Source organism: Sarcophilus harrisii, chromosome 3, assembly GCF_902635505.1.
Source record: "Sarcophilus harrisii chromosome 3, mSarHar1.11, whole genome shotgun sequence".
Classification (NCBI taxonomy): domain Eukaryota; kingdom Metazoa; phylum Chordata; class Mammalia; order Dasyuromorphia; family Dasyuridae; genus Sarcophilus; species Sarcophilus harrisii.
Genome location: NC_045428.1, coordinates 533099543 through 533114285, shown reverse-complemented (window position 1 = coordinate 533114285; position 14743 = coordinate 533099543). Strand labels below are relative to the sequence as shown.

The 14743-nt window shown below is 35.0% G+C and overlaps 1 protein-coding gene across 1 annotated transcript; it reads right to left on the bottom strand.

The window, feature by feature from the left end:
• Positions 1 to 6392: 6392 nt before the first annotated feature.
• Positions 6393 to 7410, bottom strand: LOC100923336 (olfactory receptor 51A7-like). The gene has a single exon (XM_003764757.2). It carries the CDS (start codon positions 7408 to 7410, stop codon positions 6475 to 6477), a length of 936 nt encoding a protein of 311 aa, XP_003764805.1. The 3' UTR covers positions 6393 to 6474.
• Positions 7411 to 14743: the final 7333 nt, after the last annotated feature.

Below are 14743 nucleotides of genomic sequence, written 5' to 3'. Positions count from 1 at the left end.
GAAATGAGTTGGTTGATGTCAGGAATTGCCAGTCCTCTGTGAAGCATCATATATATATGGATTCTAGATTCATCATCTGTAAATTGAAATTGGTCTGAGCATTTTACTGGATCACAAAATCAAAAAGTGTGATATGACAGAAAGCATTAAGATTCATTAACTGCAAAATCAGCAATAATAATCACAATAGAGGCAGAATTGCATAATAGAAAGAACCCTGGACCTAGCCTCAGGGAGCCTAGATTCAAATCCTGACTCTTTTGTGACCATAAAGAAGACATGACTACCCTGTCCTTTAGTTTCCTCACATGTAATGCACTCTGAAGTCCATTCTAGCTCTATGATCATTTTATTAATTTTAATAATAATAAACTACAACTCTAAAAATAGTTATAATAATAAATGTATATAGGACTTTAATGTTTATAAAATATTGTTATATATATTACCATTTTATCTTCTTAAAAGCTTTGCACAATAAAATATAATCCCTCTCATTTTATAGATGAGAAAAACAAGATTAAGATGTCAAATAGAATTTGTTCAAAATCACACAGCAGATAAGTACTAGAATAGGAATTTCAGTACAAATTATTATGAGACCAAGTCTGATGATTTTTTTTGTCCCACAATAGATTGTTTTCTGACACAATAGAAACTTAGTGTCCAATGTGAGTGAATTTATAGTTTTTGTAAATCATGGTTCTTAACCATGTGTGCATGTGTATGTGGGGGGGGGGGGAGAGAGACACACACACACACACAGAAAGAGAGAGAGAGACAGAGAGACAGAAAGAGAGAGACAAAGACAGACAGAGACAGAAGAGAGACACATCGAGAAGCAGAGTGTGTGAGATGGAGGGCAGACAGACAAAGAAGCAGAGAGAGAGAGAGAGAGAGAGAGAGAGAGAGAGAGAGAGAGAGAGAGGCAGAGAAGCAGAGACAGAGAGATAAACACAGATAAAGACATTCAGAGACACGGAGAGACATTGAGAGGCAAAGTGTGTTAGATAGGGAGACAAAAACACACACACAGAGACAGACAGAGGCAGAGGCAGAGAGACAAAGACACAAAAAGATGCAGAGAGACAGAGATAGAGAAAGAGACAGACAAACACAGACACAGATATAGACAGAGAGAAACAGAAGAGAGACACATTGAGAGACAAAGTGTGTGAGATGGGAGACACATAGGGAGAGGAAGAGAGAGAGAGAGAGAGAGAGAGAGAGAGAGAGAGAGAGAGAGAGAGAGAGAGAGAAAGAGAGAGAAACAGCACTACACTTTCTTTGGGAAACTGGTGAAGTCTATGAACTCCTCAGAATAACGTTTTTGAAGAATTGAAGGAAATACTAAATTTAAGTTTAAGGTTAGTGAAAAGAAAGATGTAATTTTCCTATCCACCCTGAAATTTATTTGGGGATACTTTGGAAGCCAAGATTGAAAACCTTGCTCTACATTCTGCTAGAATTAAATAGCAGAATGGTATCCCACACTGATTTTTTTAGAAGAGTATTGACAAGAGAATACATACAGTAAGGTGATAAGGGCATGTAAATGGTCAGAAATCATTCCATATGATTATCAGCAAGAATATATATAACTTGAAGAAGAGGGTACACAGAAAAACAATATGCTATATTCAAATATCTGATATGTTATCATGACCTAATAACAAAATTAATTTTTTTTGTTGTGATTTGCTTTTTTTCTGGACTCAAAAGACAAAATAAAGAGCAATGGATATAAATGAGAGGAAAGTAGATTAGGTAAAAAGCAAACAAAAACTCCCTAAAGATTATATATTTAGAATTTTTTTCATATTTGCTTTTTTTATTTTATTCTTTACATTTACATTATTATAGTTACTTTATATATTGTTTTCTTAGCTCTGCTTAATTCACTGCATCAGTTCAAATAGCTCTGTCCTTGCTTCTCTATATTCATTGCACATCATTTCTTGCAGCAAAGTAAAATTCCATTACATTCTTGTTCAACAAGTTTTTAGCCATTCCCTAATTGATGGGTATCTACTATATTTCAATTCTTAGCTATATTTTGGAGTGTATGGATTTTTCCTTATCAATAATTACTTTGGGGTATAAATTGAATAATGGGTTATCTGGTTAGAAGAGTATGGAAAATAAAATCCAATTCATTTGAGTACAATTCATTTGCATAAGTTCAAATTGCTTTTTTTAAATGGTTGTGCTGTTTCACAACCTCACACAATATATTAGCATACCTATATTTCTAACCCCTCAAACATTTACTGTTACTTTTTTTGGTTATTTCTGCTAATTTTCAGGGTGTGAGGTAAAACCTCAGAGATGTTTTGATTTGCATTTATCTTATTATTAGTGAGTTGGAACTTTTTGTTAAATGTTATTGTGAATACCTCAGAACTCTTTAGCAAATTGTTTATTCATGTCTTTGACTATTTATATTTACTGGACAATTGGGAAATAGCTATTATACATACACACACACACATACACACACACTCACACAAACATACTATTTGTATATAGTATATACATATACATATATACACAGACACCAGATGTTTATGTATGTATTGTTGTTGGTTTTTCAATAGCTTTTTATTTACAAGTTATATGGATGGCTAATTTTACAGCATTGACAATTGCCAAACCTTTTGTTCCAATTTTTCCCCTCCTTCCCCCCACCCCCTCCCCAAGATGGCAGGATGACCAATACATGTTAAATATGTTAAAGCATAAAGTAAATACAAAATAAGTATACATGTACAAACCGTTATTTTGCTGTACAAAAAGAATCAGACTCTGAAATAGTATATAATTAGCCCGTGAAGGAAATCAAAAATGCAGGCGGGCAAAAATATAGGGATTGGGAATTCTATGTAATGGTTCTTAGTCATCTCCCAAAGTTCTTTCGCTGGGTGTAGCTGGTTCAGTTCATTACTGCTCTGTTGGAACTGATTTGGTTCATCTCATTGCTGAAGATGGCCAGGTCCATCAGAATTGATCATCATATAGTATTGTTGTTGAATTATGTATGTATTGTACATATATACGTGTGTATATATAACACTATATATAAAACACAGTATGCAAACATGTATACCTATAAATATTATTTATATATAAAACACAATTATATATAAATACATACCTGTATATCAATAATATACGTATATATGTTTATTTGTGGTATATATATATATATATTTATACCAAATTCTAACTAGATAAATTTTATAGTTTTTTCCACTTCAAATTCAACCATTTTCCCCCTTCTCCTAGATGCATTAATGCTATTAATGTAGAAACTGTTCAATTTTAAATTCATTCTTCTGCTATAAATACAAGTATATGTTGCTTCAGTTACTTTAATATGATTTTTTAAAGTGGTCCTGTTCCAAATGGCTTTCTTCTCATCCCTGATCCCTTCTTTTCATTTGTTATTTCTTTTCCTTTAGATCTTTTCAATTAGTTCATTTTATTTTCTGGTTTTTATCTAATTATATTTTTCTCCCTCTTCTTTTCCCCCTCTCAGACAAATAAATTCACCCTTCCTCACCTCTCCTTCAACTATTAGTATTCCTTAGTTTCTAAATTTCATTTTGTATCCCTGTTCATAAAGGAGTTGTCTTCATTATCCATCTTATCTTTCTGTTTATTATAGATTCTCATTCCCTGATTCATGACCCATATAATTATCTTATTTTTCTTTCTCTTTTTTCACTCTATTCCTCATACAATCAAAGTTTCCAAGGTATTCATTCTAGATTCTCTCTTCTAAGTACTTCCTGCCTCTGGCTTACAGGGCTTACCCCATGGATTCCTCTTTTTTCCATTATGCATCATTTCTGGAATAATATTTCAAATGTCAAAGGAGACACTGCACCATAATATGAAGTGAACAGAACCAGCAGAAACTTGAACATAGTAACAGTAATATTGTATGATGACCATCTGTCAATGATTTAGCTGTCCTTAGGAATACAATGATCCAAGATAATACCAACAAAGTCATGATGAAAAATCTTATCCACCTCTAGAGGAAGAATTGACAGAGTCTGAATGCAAATAAAAGCATACTATTTTCACTTTATTTTTCTGTTACTTTTAGTCTATGTCTGTCACAACATGACTAATAAAGAAATATGTTTTATATAATCACATGTATATAATCTAAATAAATTATGCTTATTGTATCAGAAAGGAAGGTAAAGAGGGAGGGAGAAAATATAGAACTTTAAAAATTTTTTAATAATCCAAATTGTTTTTTACATGTAATTGATAAAAATAAAATAAAAATACAGAACCTAAAGTAAAAATTAAGGTTCCTTCTGTGCTATAAAAAAAGAAAAACAATTTCAACTACAATCTCTTTACTTGTTTAGAGTATGCTCTAAGCTTATAGGTTCTTATCTCCCTTTTAATCACTGCAATTCAAAAAACATTTATTAAGCAACTACTATATGCCAGGCAGTGTATTAATCTCTGGAGATATAATTTTTTAAAAACAAATCACATAAAAGAGGCAGGAAAGGGGTGAGGGAACCCAGGGGAGTATCTTGTTTTGTGGAGGTAAAATGAAGCAGAATAGCATATGCAAAGAATGTACCCAAAAGTTCAGCTTTTGCCCTCTATAATGGAAGGCATTGGGAAGAGATTGCCACTCCATCTTTCAGGCTTCCAATCAGAGGGGAAAGATGGCTAAAAGAGGTGGTCTCAGTCAAGACTTTAGTAGAGTTGTGATGAGATTAGAGACGAAGTGCTTAACCTGGAAGGAGCATCTTGTTCAGTAGAGTTAAAAGTAGAAAAAGCAATAAATACAATATTCAACAAGCAATAAATAAATATTTTTCAGTATTTATTCACAAATTCCTTCAGATCTGGAGGTCAATTGTGCCTTCTGTTGTTTTTCTTATTGATTTCTATGTTTCTGTTCAACATCTTGAGTTTTCTTCTTCCTGAGATCTCTAGTAATTTTGGTCTTCTCTCTCTCCATTTATTTTTCTTTCATTTACTTCCTGCCTTTCCCCGCATTCATGGTTTTATTGGGAACTAGACTATTGAGGCATCTAAGCCTCTTCCCATACAGGTCAAATCAGAATACATCAGCCTAAATTAACTTTCTGCCCTACGTGACTTTTTGGTTTGTCAAAACTAGTTCCAGATGGCTAGTGTCCTATTTTCCTCAAGTGGAATATTGTTCAGCCATTCACATGGGAGGTGTGATATCCCAGTAAACTTTCTACTTTTTTTATTTCTAACTTCTCAGTCTCTGCACCAGCACTTCAGTTTTGCAGCACTGGTGTTGAAGGTTACAATTCCAAAAAACCTTTTGCTCCTGAAGGGCTGTGGTCAAACTGGCTGTTGAGACCTGAGTTAATTTCTACAACCTGAATTCAAAATCATCACAGGGCTAGAAATAGGGAGGGGGAACTGAAGGATAAATATGGGTTTGATATACTTCAGTATCAAGTCCTTTAAGTGCAACAGTCCTAAGTGATTTCAGAGTAGATTATTATCAATTTCTTTTTAATTATTTTTTTTATTTTGGATTCTAAGCATCCTAGATCATGGAGACAGTTAAAGTTGTTTTATCTTTGGTGAACATTTCTATTTTGTAAAGGTCTTAGAGATCATGAGGATCAAAGAAAATGCCTGGTCTACCGTCATGCTACTCAAATGACCTCAATCATGGAGAAAAAATTTACTGGAGTAGGGATAGACTTGAGATGAAAGAAACCAATTAATAGGTATTGCAGTTATAATGAGATGATAAGATCCTCAATTTGGATCATTCTAAAGGATTCAAAAGATTTTGTGGAGGTAATAAGAAAGAAACAAGACTGGGCAACCAATTGAATATATGGTCTGAGTGAATTAGGAATCTAAAATGAAAATGATGTTTTAAACCAGGTTAAGTAGAGGAGTAATAGTACTCTTGACAATGATAGAAATAAAAGGTCTATTAATTCTGATACAAGGAGAGAGACCTACTTTAGGTCCATGTCTTTCGAAGTGAGAACTTATCAAGGGCAGGTTCCATTTCTGGCTTTTTCTAGCTAAGAGAGGTAAGTAAGTGGCTCAAGAGATAGAGTGGTAAATTGGGGAAAAACTGAATTCAAATTCTGATATTTATTAGCTATAGGTCTCTGAACAAGTCAGTCTATTTTCTCATCTATAGAATGGGTATAATGATCTCATCTAACTCATAGAATCATTATAATGCAACCATTATGATGAGATAGTGTATATAAAGAACTTTATAAATCTCAAAATGTAATATAAATGCTAACTATTATTATTATTTTATATAGTTGAGGACTAAAAGATATGGTGGTGGTGGTGGTGCTGATGGTAATGGTGATGATGATCATCATCATCATGATTTTATTTATGATTTTCTTCTCTTATTGAGAAACATTATCTTTGTCCCTTGATCAAACATTTTCCCAAACTTGACCTTTATTTTTCTCACTTAAATTTGAGTCTTCCCAGAACCTTCTCACGTATTTGCCGTGTCTTCACACAGTATACAATAGGATTCATTAAAGGGGGAACCATCAGAAAAACATCAGCAATGATGATCATTGCCAAGGGAGACTTATGCTTGGCAAAGCGATGCATAGCAGCCAGGGTGATGATGGGCACATAGAAGATTAGCACAGCACATATGTGGGAGATGCATGTGTTAAGGGCTTTGAGACGTTCCCCATGGGATGCAATGCTCATTACTGTTTTTAAAATAAATATGTATGAAATCACAATGAACACTAAATCAGACATCATGCAGAGGGCAACAAAAAAGCCATAGATAAAATTGATCCTGTTGTCAGAGCATGACAATTTCATGACATCCTGGTGCAGACAGTAAGAGTGAGATAGAAGTCTTTTTTTGCAGTAGATCAGTCTATTTAGTATGAAAGGGAGGGGAAGTACTAAGAGGATACTCTTAACAGCAAGCACTAATCCTAACTGTGTAACTCTAGTGCTAGTGAGAATGGAACTGTATCTTAGGGGATAGCAGATTGCTAAAAAACGATCAAAAGACATGATCAGCAGCACTGAGGACTCCATATCGGTGAAGCCATGGATAAAGAACTCCTGAGTAAAACAGGCATTGAGGGAGATTGCAGGATAATTGAACAAAAAGATCCTTAGCATGGTGGGTAAAGACGAGAAGGACAGGCCCATGTCAGAGAAGGCCAGCATTGATAGGAAATAATACATGGGCTCATGAAGTGAGGGTTCTGTTTTGATGATGAAGAGGATAGTACAGTTACCAAGGACAGCAGTTATATACATGAGGCATATGGGGATGGATATCCAGATGTGAATATGCTCTAGTCCTGGGATTCCAATAAGGAGGAAAGTAGAGACCATGCCTTCAGAAATATTCAAACTTGACATGATGGTAAGATATGCTTCTGAATCTGAAATGATATTCACAAAAATGGTTATTTGTTCCAGTTTCATTTTGGGATATATGTATGGTAAAGGATTTTTTTACTGGGAAATATATATGAGTTAAGGAAGAGAAAAACATATTAAGAATATTTATATAGACATATAATCCATTAAGGAGTGTGTGTGTGTGTGTGTGTGTGTGTGATGTTTATCAGACAACTAGATGAATAGAATGCTGTGCCTGAGATCATGAAGACTCATCTTTGCAAGTGCAAATCTAGCCTCAGACTTATCTGTGTGATCCTGGGCAAGTCATCTAACTCTGCTTGCCTCGGTTTCCTTATCTATAAAATGAGCTAGAGAAGGAAATAGCAAAGCACTCCAAATTATTTCAAGAAAATTCCAAATGGGATCATAAAGAATTAGTCGTAGCTAAAGCAACTGAACAAGTATGTGTATATATGTATGTGTATTTTTTTTGTGTGAAGTAGAATAGGGATAGGTAACTAGGCCTGTGGTTTTTTGATATAGAGAATTTCATAGCAAAGAAATTCCTTCCTCCAATGAGAAACAGCATCTTCTATAAAACTTAAAGTCTTAGAAGTTGCCTAGAACATTACCCAAAGACCCATAGACAATAAAAACTATACTTGAACACAGATCTTCCCAGCTTCAAGGCCAGTTCTCTATCCATAATGTCAACAAGGTCAAACTCAAATAGAAATTGAGCTCTGAAGCCCACAAATTGACTTAGAAAAACACAAATTAACATATTTTGTTAATGTTAATATTGTGTTTTTATCTATTTTGCTAAACTTAAAGGTTTGCTGCTAGGGAACAGGGGAGATTAATTGTCTTCTGTAGTTGCGTTGGAGGTCTCATAGATCTCCATAGATTAGCACAGTCTACTAATCCACTGGTGAAATTTCTAGAAGTTAAAAAAAATCAGAATAAAAATGGAGTGAAGAATTGATATTTCATAATTCTTCTTTTTGAAAAGGACTGAAAAATTATTGGACTGTCATTCAGTAAGTTCAGCACTTGGAAATCTAGCTCCTCACTTGGCCTGGACTTCCTCAACAGGGTGACAGGGGCTTCCCACTGACTGTGTCGGGGCTGGTGACTCTGAAGGCTTCGCTACTGCATTGGATAGACCTGGCAAATCTGGCCTGTTATTCTGGAGTTTTCAGGCTCATTAATTACTCCTCAGTAATAAGCAAGTTAGTCTTGACACAAAGCACACTGCTATGTTATGTAGTTGATTATTATTAAAATTGTTAGAATAATCTTAGAGCTAGAATGGACTTCAGAGTGCAGTCTAGATGAGGAATTTGAAGATCAGGGTAGTCATGGCTTCTTTATGGTAACACAGATAACAATAGAATCAGGATTTGAATCTAGGCTCCCTGAGTCTAGATCCAGGGTTTTTTCCACTGTGCTATTCTGCCTCCGTTGCGATTATTATTACTGATTTTGTAGTTAATGAATCTTAATGCTTTCTGTCATATCCAGTAATATGCTCAGACCATTTTCAATTTACAGATGATCCATAAACATGATGACAGAGGACTGCAACTCCTGACTTCAGCAAACTCATTTTTATTATTATTCTACTATTGAGCAACTATATGTCTTAGTAGAGTGCTGGACCTGGAACCTATTGAGTTCAAATAGTCTGATCCCATAGGTAGTTAGATACATGTTGCCTTCCCAAATTAGTTAACTACTCGAGAGTACGTGGTAGCTTGCCTTTTTACTCCAAGCACTTAGCAGGATGCCCAACACATAGTAAGTCTTTAATAAATGTTTGTTGACTTGAATGAAGATCATGAAAAAGAATGAGGATATTAGGTCAGTTATGGGAAAATCCTACCATTCAGAGATTTTTGGAAAGGGGAACCAGAGTTCATGCTATACAAAGGCAAAGAATAATAATAATAAAGATAATATTAAGAATTTATAACTGAAATTATATAGTCCTTATGTGTAATGTATTTTGTTCAGTGCTTTACAATTATTAATTCATTTGTTTTTCACAACAGTCCTAGTAGGTAGGGGATATAATGAACTTCATTTTATAGATGAAAAAACTGAGCCAAATAGAGCTCAAGTAACTTTCTTGTATCACACAGCTAGTCAGTGTCTGAGGTTGGATTTGAATTCTGGGGGAAGGGGGGAAAGAAGAGTTGAGTGGAGGACATCAGATGGTGGAGGGTGGGGTGGAGAAAAGAGGTCCAAGGTGTCAAATTTATCACATATATGAAAAAAAAAAAGAGGAAGAGAAAAATCATCAATGCAGAATGTGGAAGGAGAAGGATTTGAATCTCTGACCTATTTTGAGTAATAGAAGTTAGATCTGGAAAGATCATTCTTTGATAAGAAATCTATTATAATTCCCTCCATATATAGGATAATAAAGTACATTAATGTCAGAGTTAGGGCCAGAAGTACATTTTCTGATTCCCACCTAAACCATCCAGAGGTAGGAGTGTGTGTGTGTGTTTGTGTGTGTGTGTATGTGTGTGTGTGTGCTTGTGCATGCGCTTGTGCATGTGCATGCATGTGCATGCTCATGTGCATTATACTTTCCTGGGGCTAAAAAAAAATCATTTCAAACATTCAAACACTTAGTATAAACACTTTTTTCATGCAACTAAACTGATAACAAATTAGTGATACTGATAACAAATATTACAATTTAATATATGCTACTCATATAACAAAGTGTAATGGAACTCTAAGCTCTGAACCCTTCCAGTGGGCTACCACATAGTCAGGCCCACTTTCACCAAGGACCAGAAGAGCAGAGGACTCTTATCCATCATCCTTTTACTACTGTAAAGTTTACTTTAAACTTTATGGATGTCAATATCTCCATGATGAGTCTTATTGTCCTTTAAAAGGAGACAATAATGAATGCATACACAGAGAATGATGAATTTTTGTTTCGTTAACATTTTCTATCATAGAAGTTTACAGCTAGAGAGGATCTTTAGCAGGGATTTGAAATTAGGTTGGTCAATAATATAAGTTAATAGTATATTAGTTTGTTTTAATTTGAAGAAGTGAACTGTAATAGAGTTTTATTCTAGAAGTCACTATTTGCTTTCTATGGATAGATGGATGTTTGGATGGATGGATGGGTATACATAAAGAACATAGAGATAAAGATAGATATATAGATATACACATGTATAATGTATGTATGATGTAGATAAAGATATTTGTACCGCATCTGTGATTTTATGCCCTCCAGTGGAAAATCCCTCTAATAATGCAGATCATCAATGTCTTTGCAATTTATGTGTGAATGGCTGTTAAAAATTAGGATGAATACATAATATACAGTCCCCAAACTGTGAATAACTGCCATTTCTATTGATACTATTAATCTTTTGTCTTGAACCTGATAAATATTCCCCACATTACACACACGCACATATACACCCCATACATATCACATACACACAGTTCATAACCCCCACCACATAAGGAAGGAAGAAATTAGCTCAAGAGAGAGGGGGGGGAGGAGGAGAGAGAGAGAGAGAGAGAGAGAAAGAGAGAGAGAGAGAGAGAAAGAGCTCATTTCTTCCTTCATATACATAAGCATTCTTAATCTCCACTTGAGCTCAGCCAGCTCCTATACTGTATCTGATATTTCTGTTGCTAAGAACTCATCTTTGTGAATCAGATTCATATTTTAAGGTCATTTCTTTGCTGTGGTACTTACTTGGTTATAGTCTCTGTATCTGGAAATGCAGGTCAGTCTTGTTGAGCTCAGTCTATTGACTTTACTATCTTTCTTTGCTGCAAAACTGCACTAATATTTATCACTCATCTCTTCCTATTCCACAGTTGGTCCCCTGGGATAATAGGTACCTGTATCACAAGCATTATTTATAAATGGGGAGCTCTCTCTCATGGGTAAATATCTTCTGGGAAATATCCAAGGTTTTGGCTGGCTTTGGCACTGGGGGTAGACACATATAGGTATATTTGTAGATTCAGGACTATCCTCTATGCCTGAACCCACCCAGACCCTGTACTTTGCATCCTGGACCAAATACAATTCTCTCTTAGATTTCACCTATAAAGAGATTTTCATACTCTTTCAGCAAAATCTCATTACACTAGGTCCAGACATGAAAAAAATAACAAAAAGTGGAAGATAGAGGCAGCATGAACAGAATGAAAAGTAGCCTGAACTTAGAGAAAAGAAAACCTTGGCTCAAATCTTGTCCCAGACACACAGTGGTTCATGACTTTGGGCAAGTCATTTAATCTCTTCATGCTTCATTTGTAAAAGGTGGAGGGGTTAGAATTGATGGTTTTATTAGTTTTTTATTTATTTTTTTTTACTTCAGCTTAATTATGAGGGCTAATTCCTTTTAAAGGAATTTAATCAACAGGATTTTTAAAATCCTTTTTAAAAGGAACTTAATCAAACTAAAATAAATAAAAATAATTAACACTAACAGAGATTATTCTTTTCAACATACTCAAAATAAAGGGATCCAAGGCAGTATGGGGAGATCTCAATGCTTATATCAATTGTTGTCCAGTAAGCTGTAGCCCTTACAATTATGGGTAACAGCAACAATGTAACAATGTGACAAGGTTTTTTCATAACAGGACTTCATGATCAGAACTTGTATGAGCTCAAATAACACCTGGTGCTGGTCAAGACAATGCCAACAATTATGTGATTTTGCCAGATAATAAGATCATTCATAGAGTGAGCTCAAAGGATGTGTTGTGGTGAGAAGCTTCAGACAAAGCTATGAAAAGCAAGGTATTGCCTCACATCTTAACATTTCCCCCTTTTGGTCAAAGGGAGGGAGTCTAAAAGAACTCCTACCTTCCAGTCAATAATGGAAAATTAGGTAAAAGCCAAGATGTCATGAGAGGCCAGGTGAGCCAGCAGAAGCATGTTTTATCCTAGGAGGTCAGTTCCTTGAAGGGACCTTTTGGGAAAGTATGACCCAGATATCATTGCTAGCCACTGTTTGCTTACAAGGAGAGAAGAGAAAGGGGTCAAGAATGAAGGGGGAGAACATGTGAACACATACTTTAATTAGGGTTTTGGTGGTTGGACATCTAACAAAAGGGGAAAAAAGAAAAAAGAAAAACTAGGACAGTATACTTAGCCTATTGTCCAGAATCTTAGGACAGCTGTCTCATCTGTGTATCAATTGCTTCTGGATGTGTATAAGATGAATCTTGAGGTTCCTGGAGAGCTCTGCCAACCACTCAGGAGATGACATTCATAAGTTTGACAGCTGCAGGTGTACTTAGAATAACCTGGTAGGGGTCCTTGGAAGACATGTAAGTTGACAATTGTAAGAAAATTCTTTGTATAAATCTTTGGATATGAATTTCTGGTCAATATACATAGACCGTTGATTAAGGATCTCTAAACATCAGGTAGAGATGATCCAGTTGGCCAGCCAGGGCTTGATTTAAACAATGCAATAAAGTTTCCTCATAATCATAATTACATTGTAAGATCACATTAATGTCATGTTACAGATTAGACTGCTTAGAGGGCTCACAATGGAATTAGTTTTGGGAAGGGAGGTTGACATGTCACCAGAGTAACAAAGAAAACTTAAATATAACCAAAATCAAATCGTCTTGTGTTCTAGTGACCCATCCCCAATATTCATTTAACCAGCGCATTTTAAGACCCAGATGTCTTATGTACTCAGTCATTTGGTCCTTAGATATGTTTTCTTTAGACAATAGGTTTATTCTCAAGACAGCTTTGATCCACTTCTCTGGTTCCAAATCTAGAATTTCCTGGATAATTCTGACATACTATAATTTATTATAATTACTTAAATATGGTTCTTTAATCTTCAACTTTAGAGAATTTCAATTTATATACCATTTGTTATTTCTAGCCTTACCTAAATCCTATACCTAACATAAGAATCTTTCAAAAATTCATGAGGGTCCAAACATAAAATGAACTCTTCTGCCTTTTTTTTTATTATTATAATAACTTTTTATTGACAGAACCCATGCCAGGATAATTTTTTACAACATTATCCCTTGCACTCACTTCTGTTCCGATTTTTCCCCTTTCTCCCTCTACCCCCTCCCCTAGATGGCAAGCAGTCCTATATATGTTGAATATGTCGCAGTATATCCTAGATACAATATATGTGTGCAGAACCAAACAGTTTTCTTGTTGCACAGGAAGAATTGGATTCAGAAGGTAAAAATAACCTGGGAAGAAAAACAAAAATGCAAAGTTTACATTCATTTCCCAGTGTTCTTTCTTTGGGTGTAGCTGCTTCTGTCCAATCATTGATCAATTGAAACTTAATTAGGTCTTTTTGTCAAAGAAATCTACTTCCATCAGAATACATCTTCATACAGTATCATTGTTGAAGTATATAATGATCTCCTGGTTCTGCTCATTTCACTTAGCATCAGTTCATGTAAGTCTCTCCAAGTGTCTCTGTATTCATCCTGATGGTTATTTCTTACAGAACAATAATATTCCATCACATTCATATACCACAATTTACCCAACCATTCTCCAATTGAGGGCATCCATTCATTTTCCAGTTTCTAGCCACTACAAACAGGGCTGCCCCAAACATTTTGGCACATACAGGTCCCTTTCTCTTCTTTAGTATCTCTTTGGGGTATAAGCACAGTAGTAGCACTGCTGGGTTAAAGGGTATGCACAGTTTGATAACTTTTTGAGCATAATTCCAGATTGCTCTCCAGAATGTTTGGATTCGTTCACAACTCCACCAACCAATGCATCAGTGTCCCAGTTTTCCCGCATCCCCTTCAACATTCATAGTTATTTTTTCCTGTCATCTTAGCCAATCTGACAGGTGTGTAGTGGTATCTGAGTTGTCTTAATTTGCATTTCTCTGATTAATAGTGATTTGGAACACTCTTTCATATGAGTAGTAATACTTTCAATTTCATCATCTGAAAATTGTCTGTTCATATCCTTTGACCATTTGTCAATTGGAGAATGGCTTGGTTTTTTATAAATTAGAGTCAGTTCTCTATATATTTTGGAAATGAGGCCTTTATCAGAACCTTTAACTGTGAAGATGTTTTCCCAGTTTGTTGCTTCCCTTCTAATCTTGTTTGCATTAGTTTTGTTTGTACAAAAGCCTTTTAATTTGATGTAATCAAAATTTTCTATTTTGTGATCAATAATGGTCTCTAGTTCATCTTTGATCACAAATTTCTTCCTCCTCCACAGGTCTGAGAGATAAACTATCCTATGTACCTCTAATTTATTTATAATCTCGTTCTTTATGCCTAAATTATGGACCCATTTTGATCTTATCTTGGTATATGG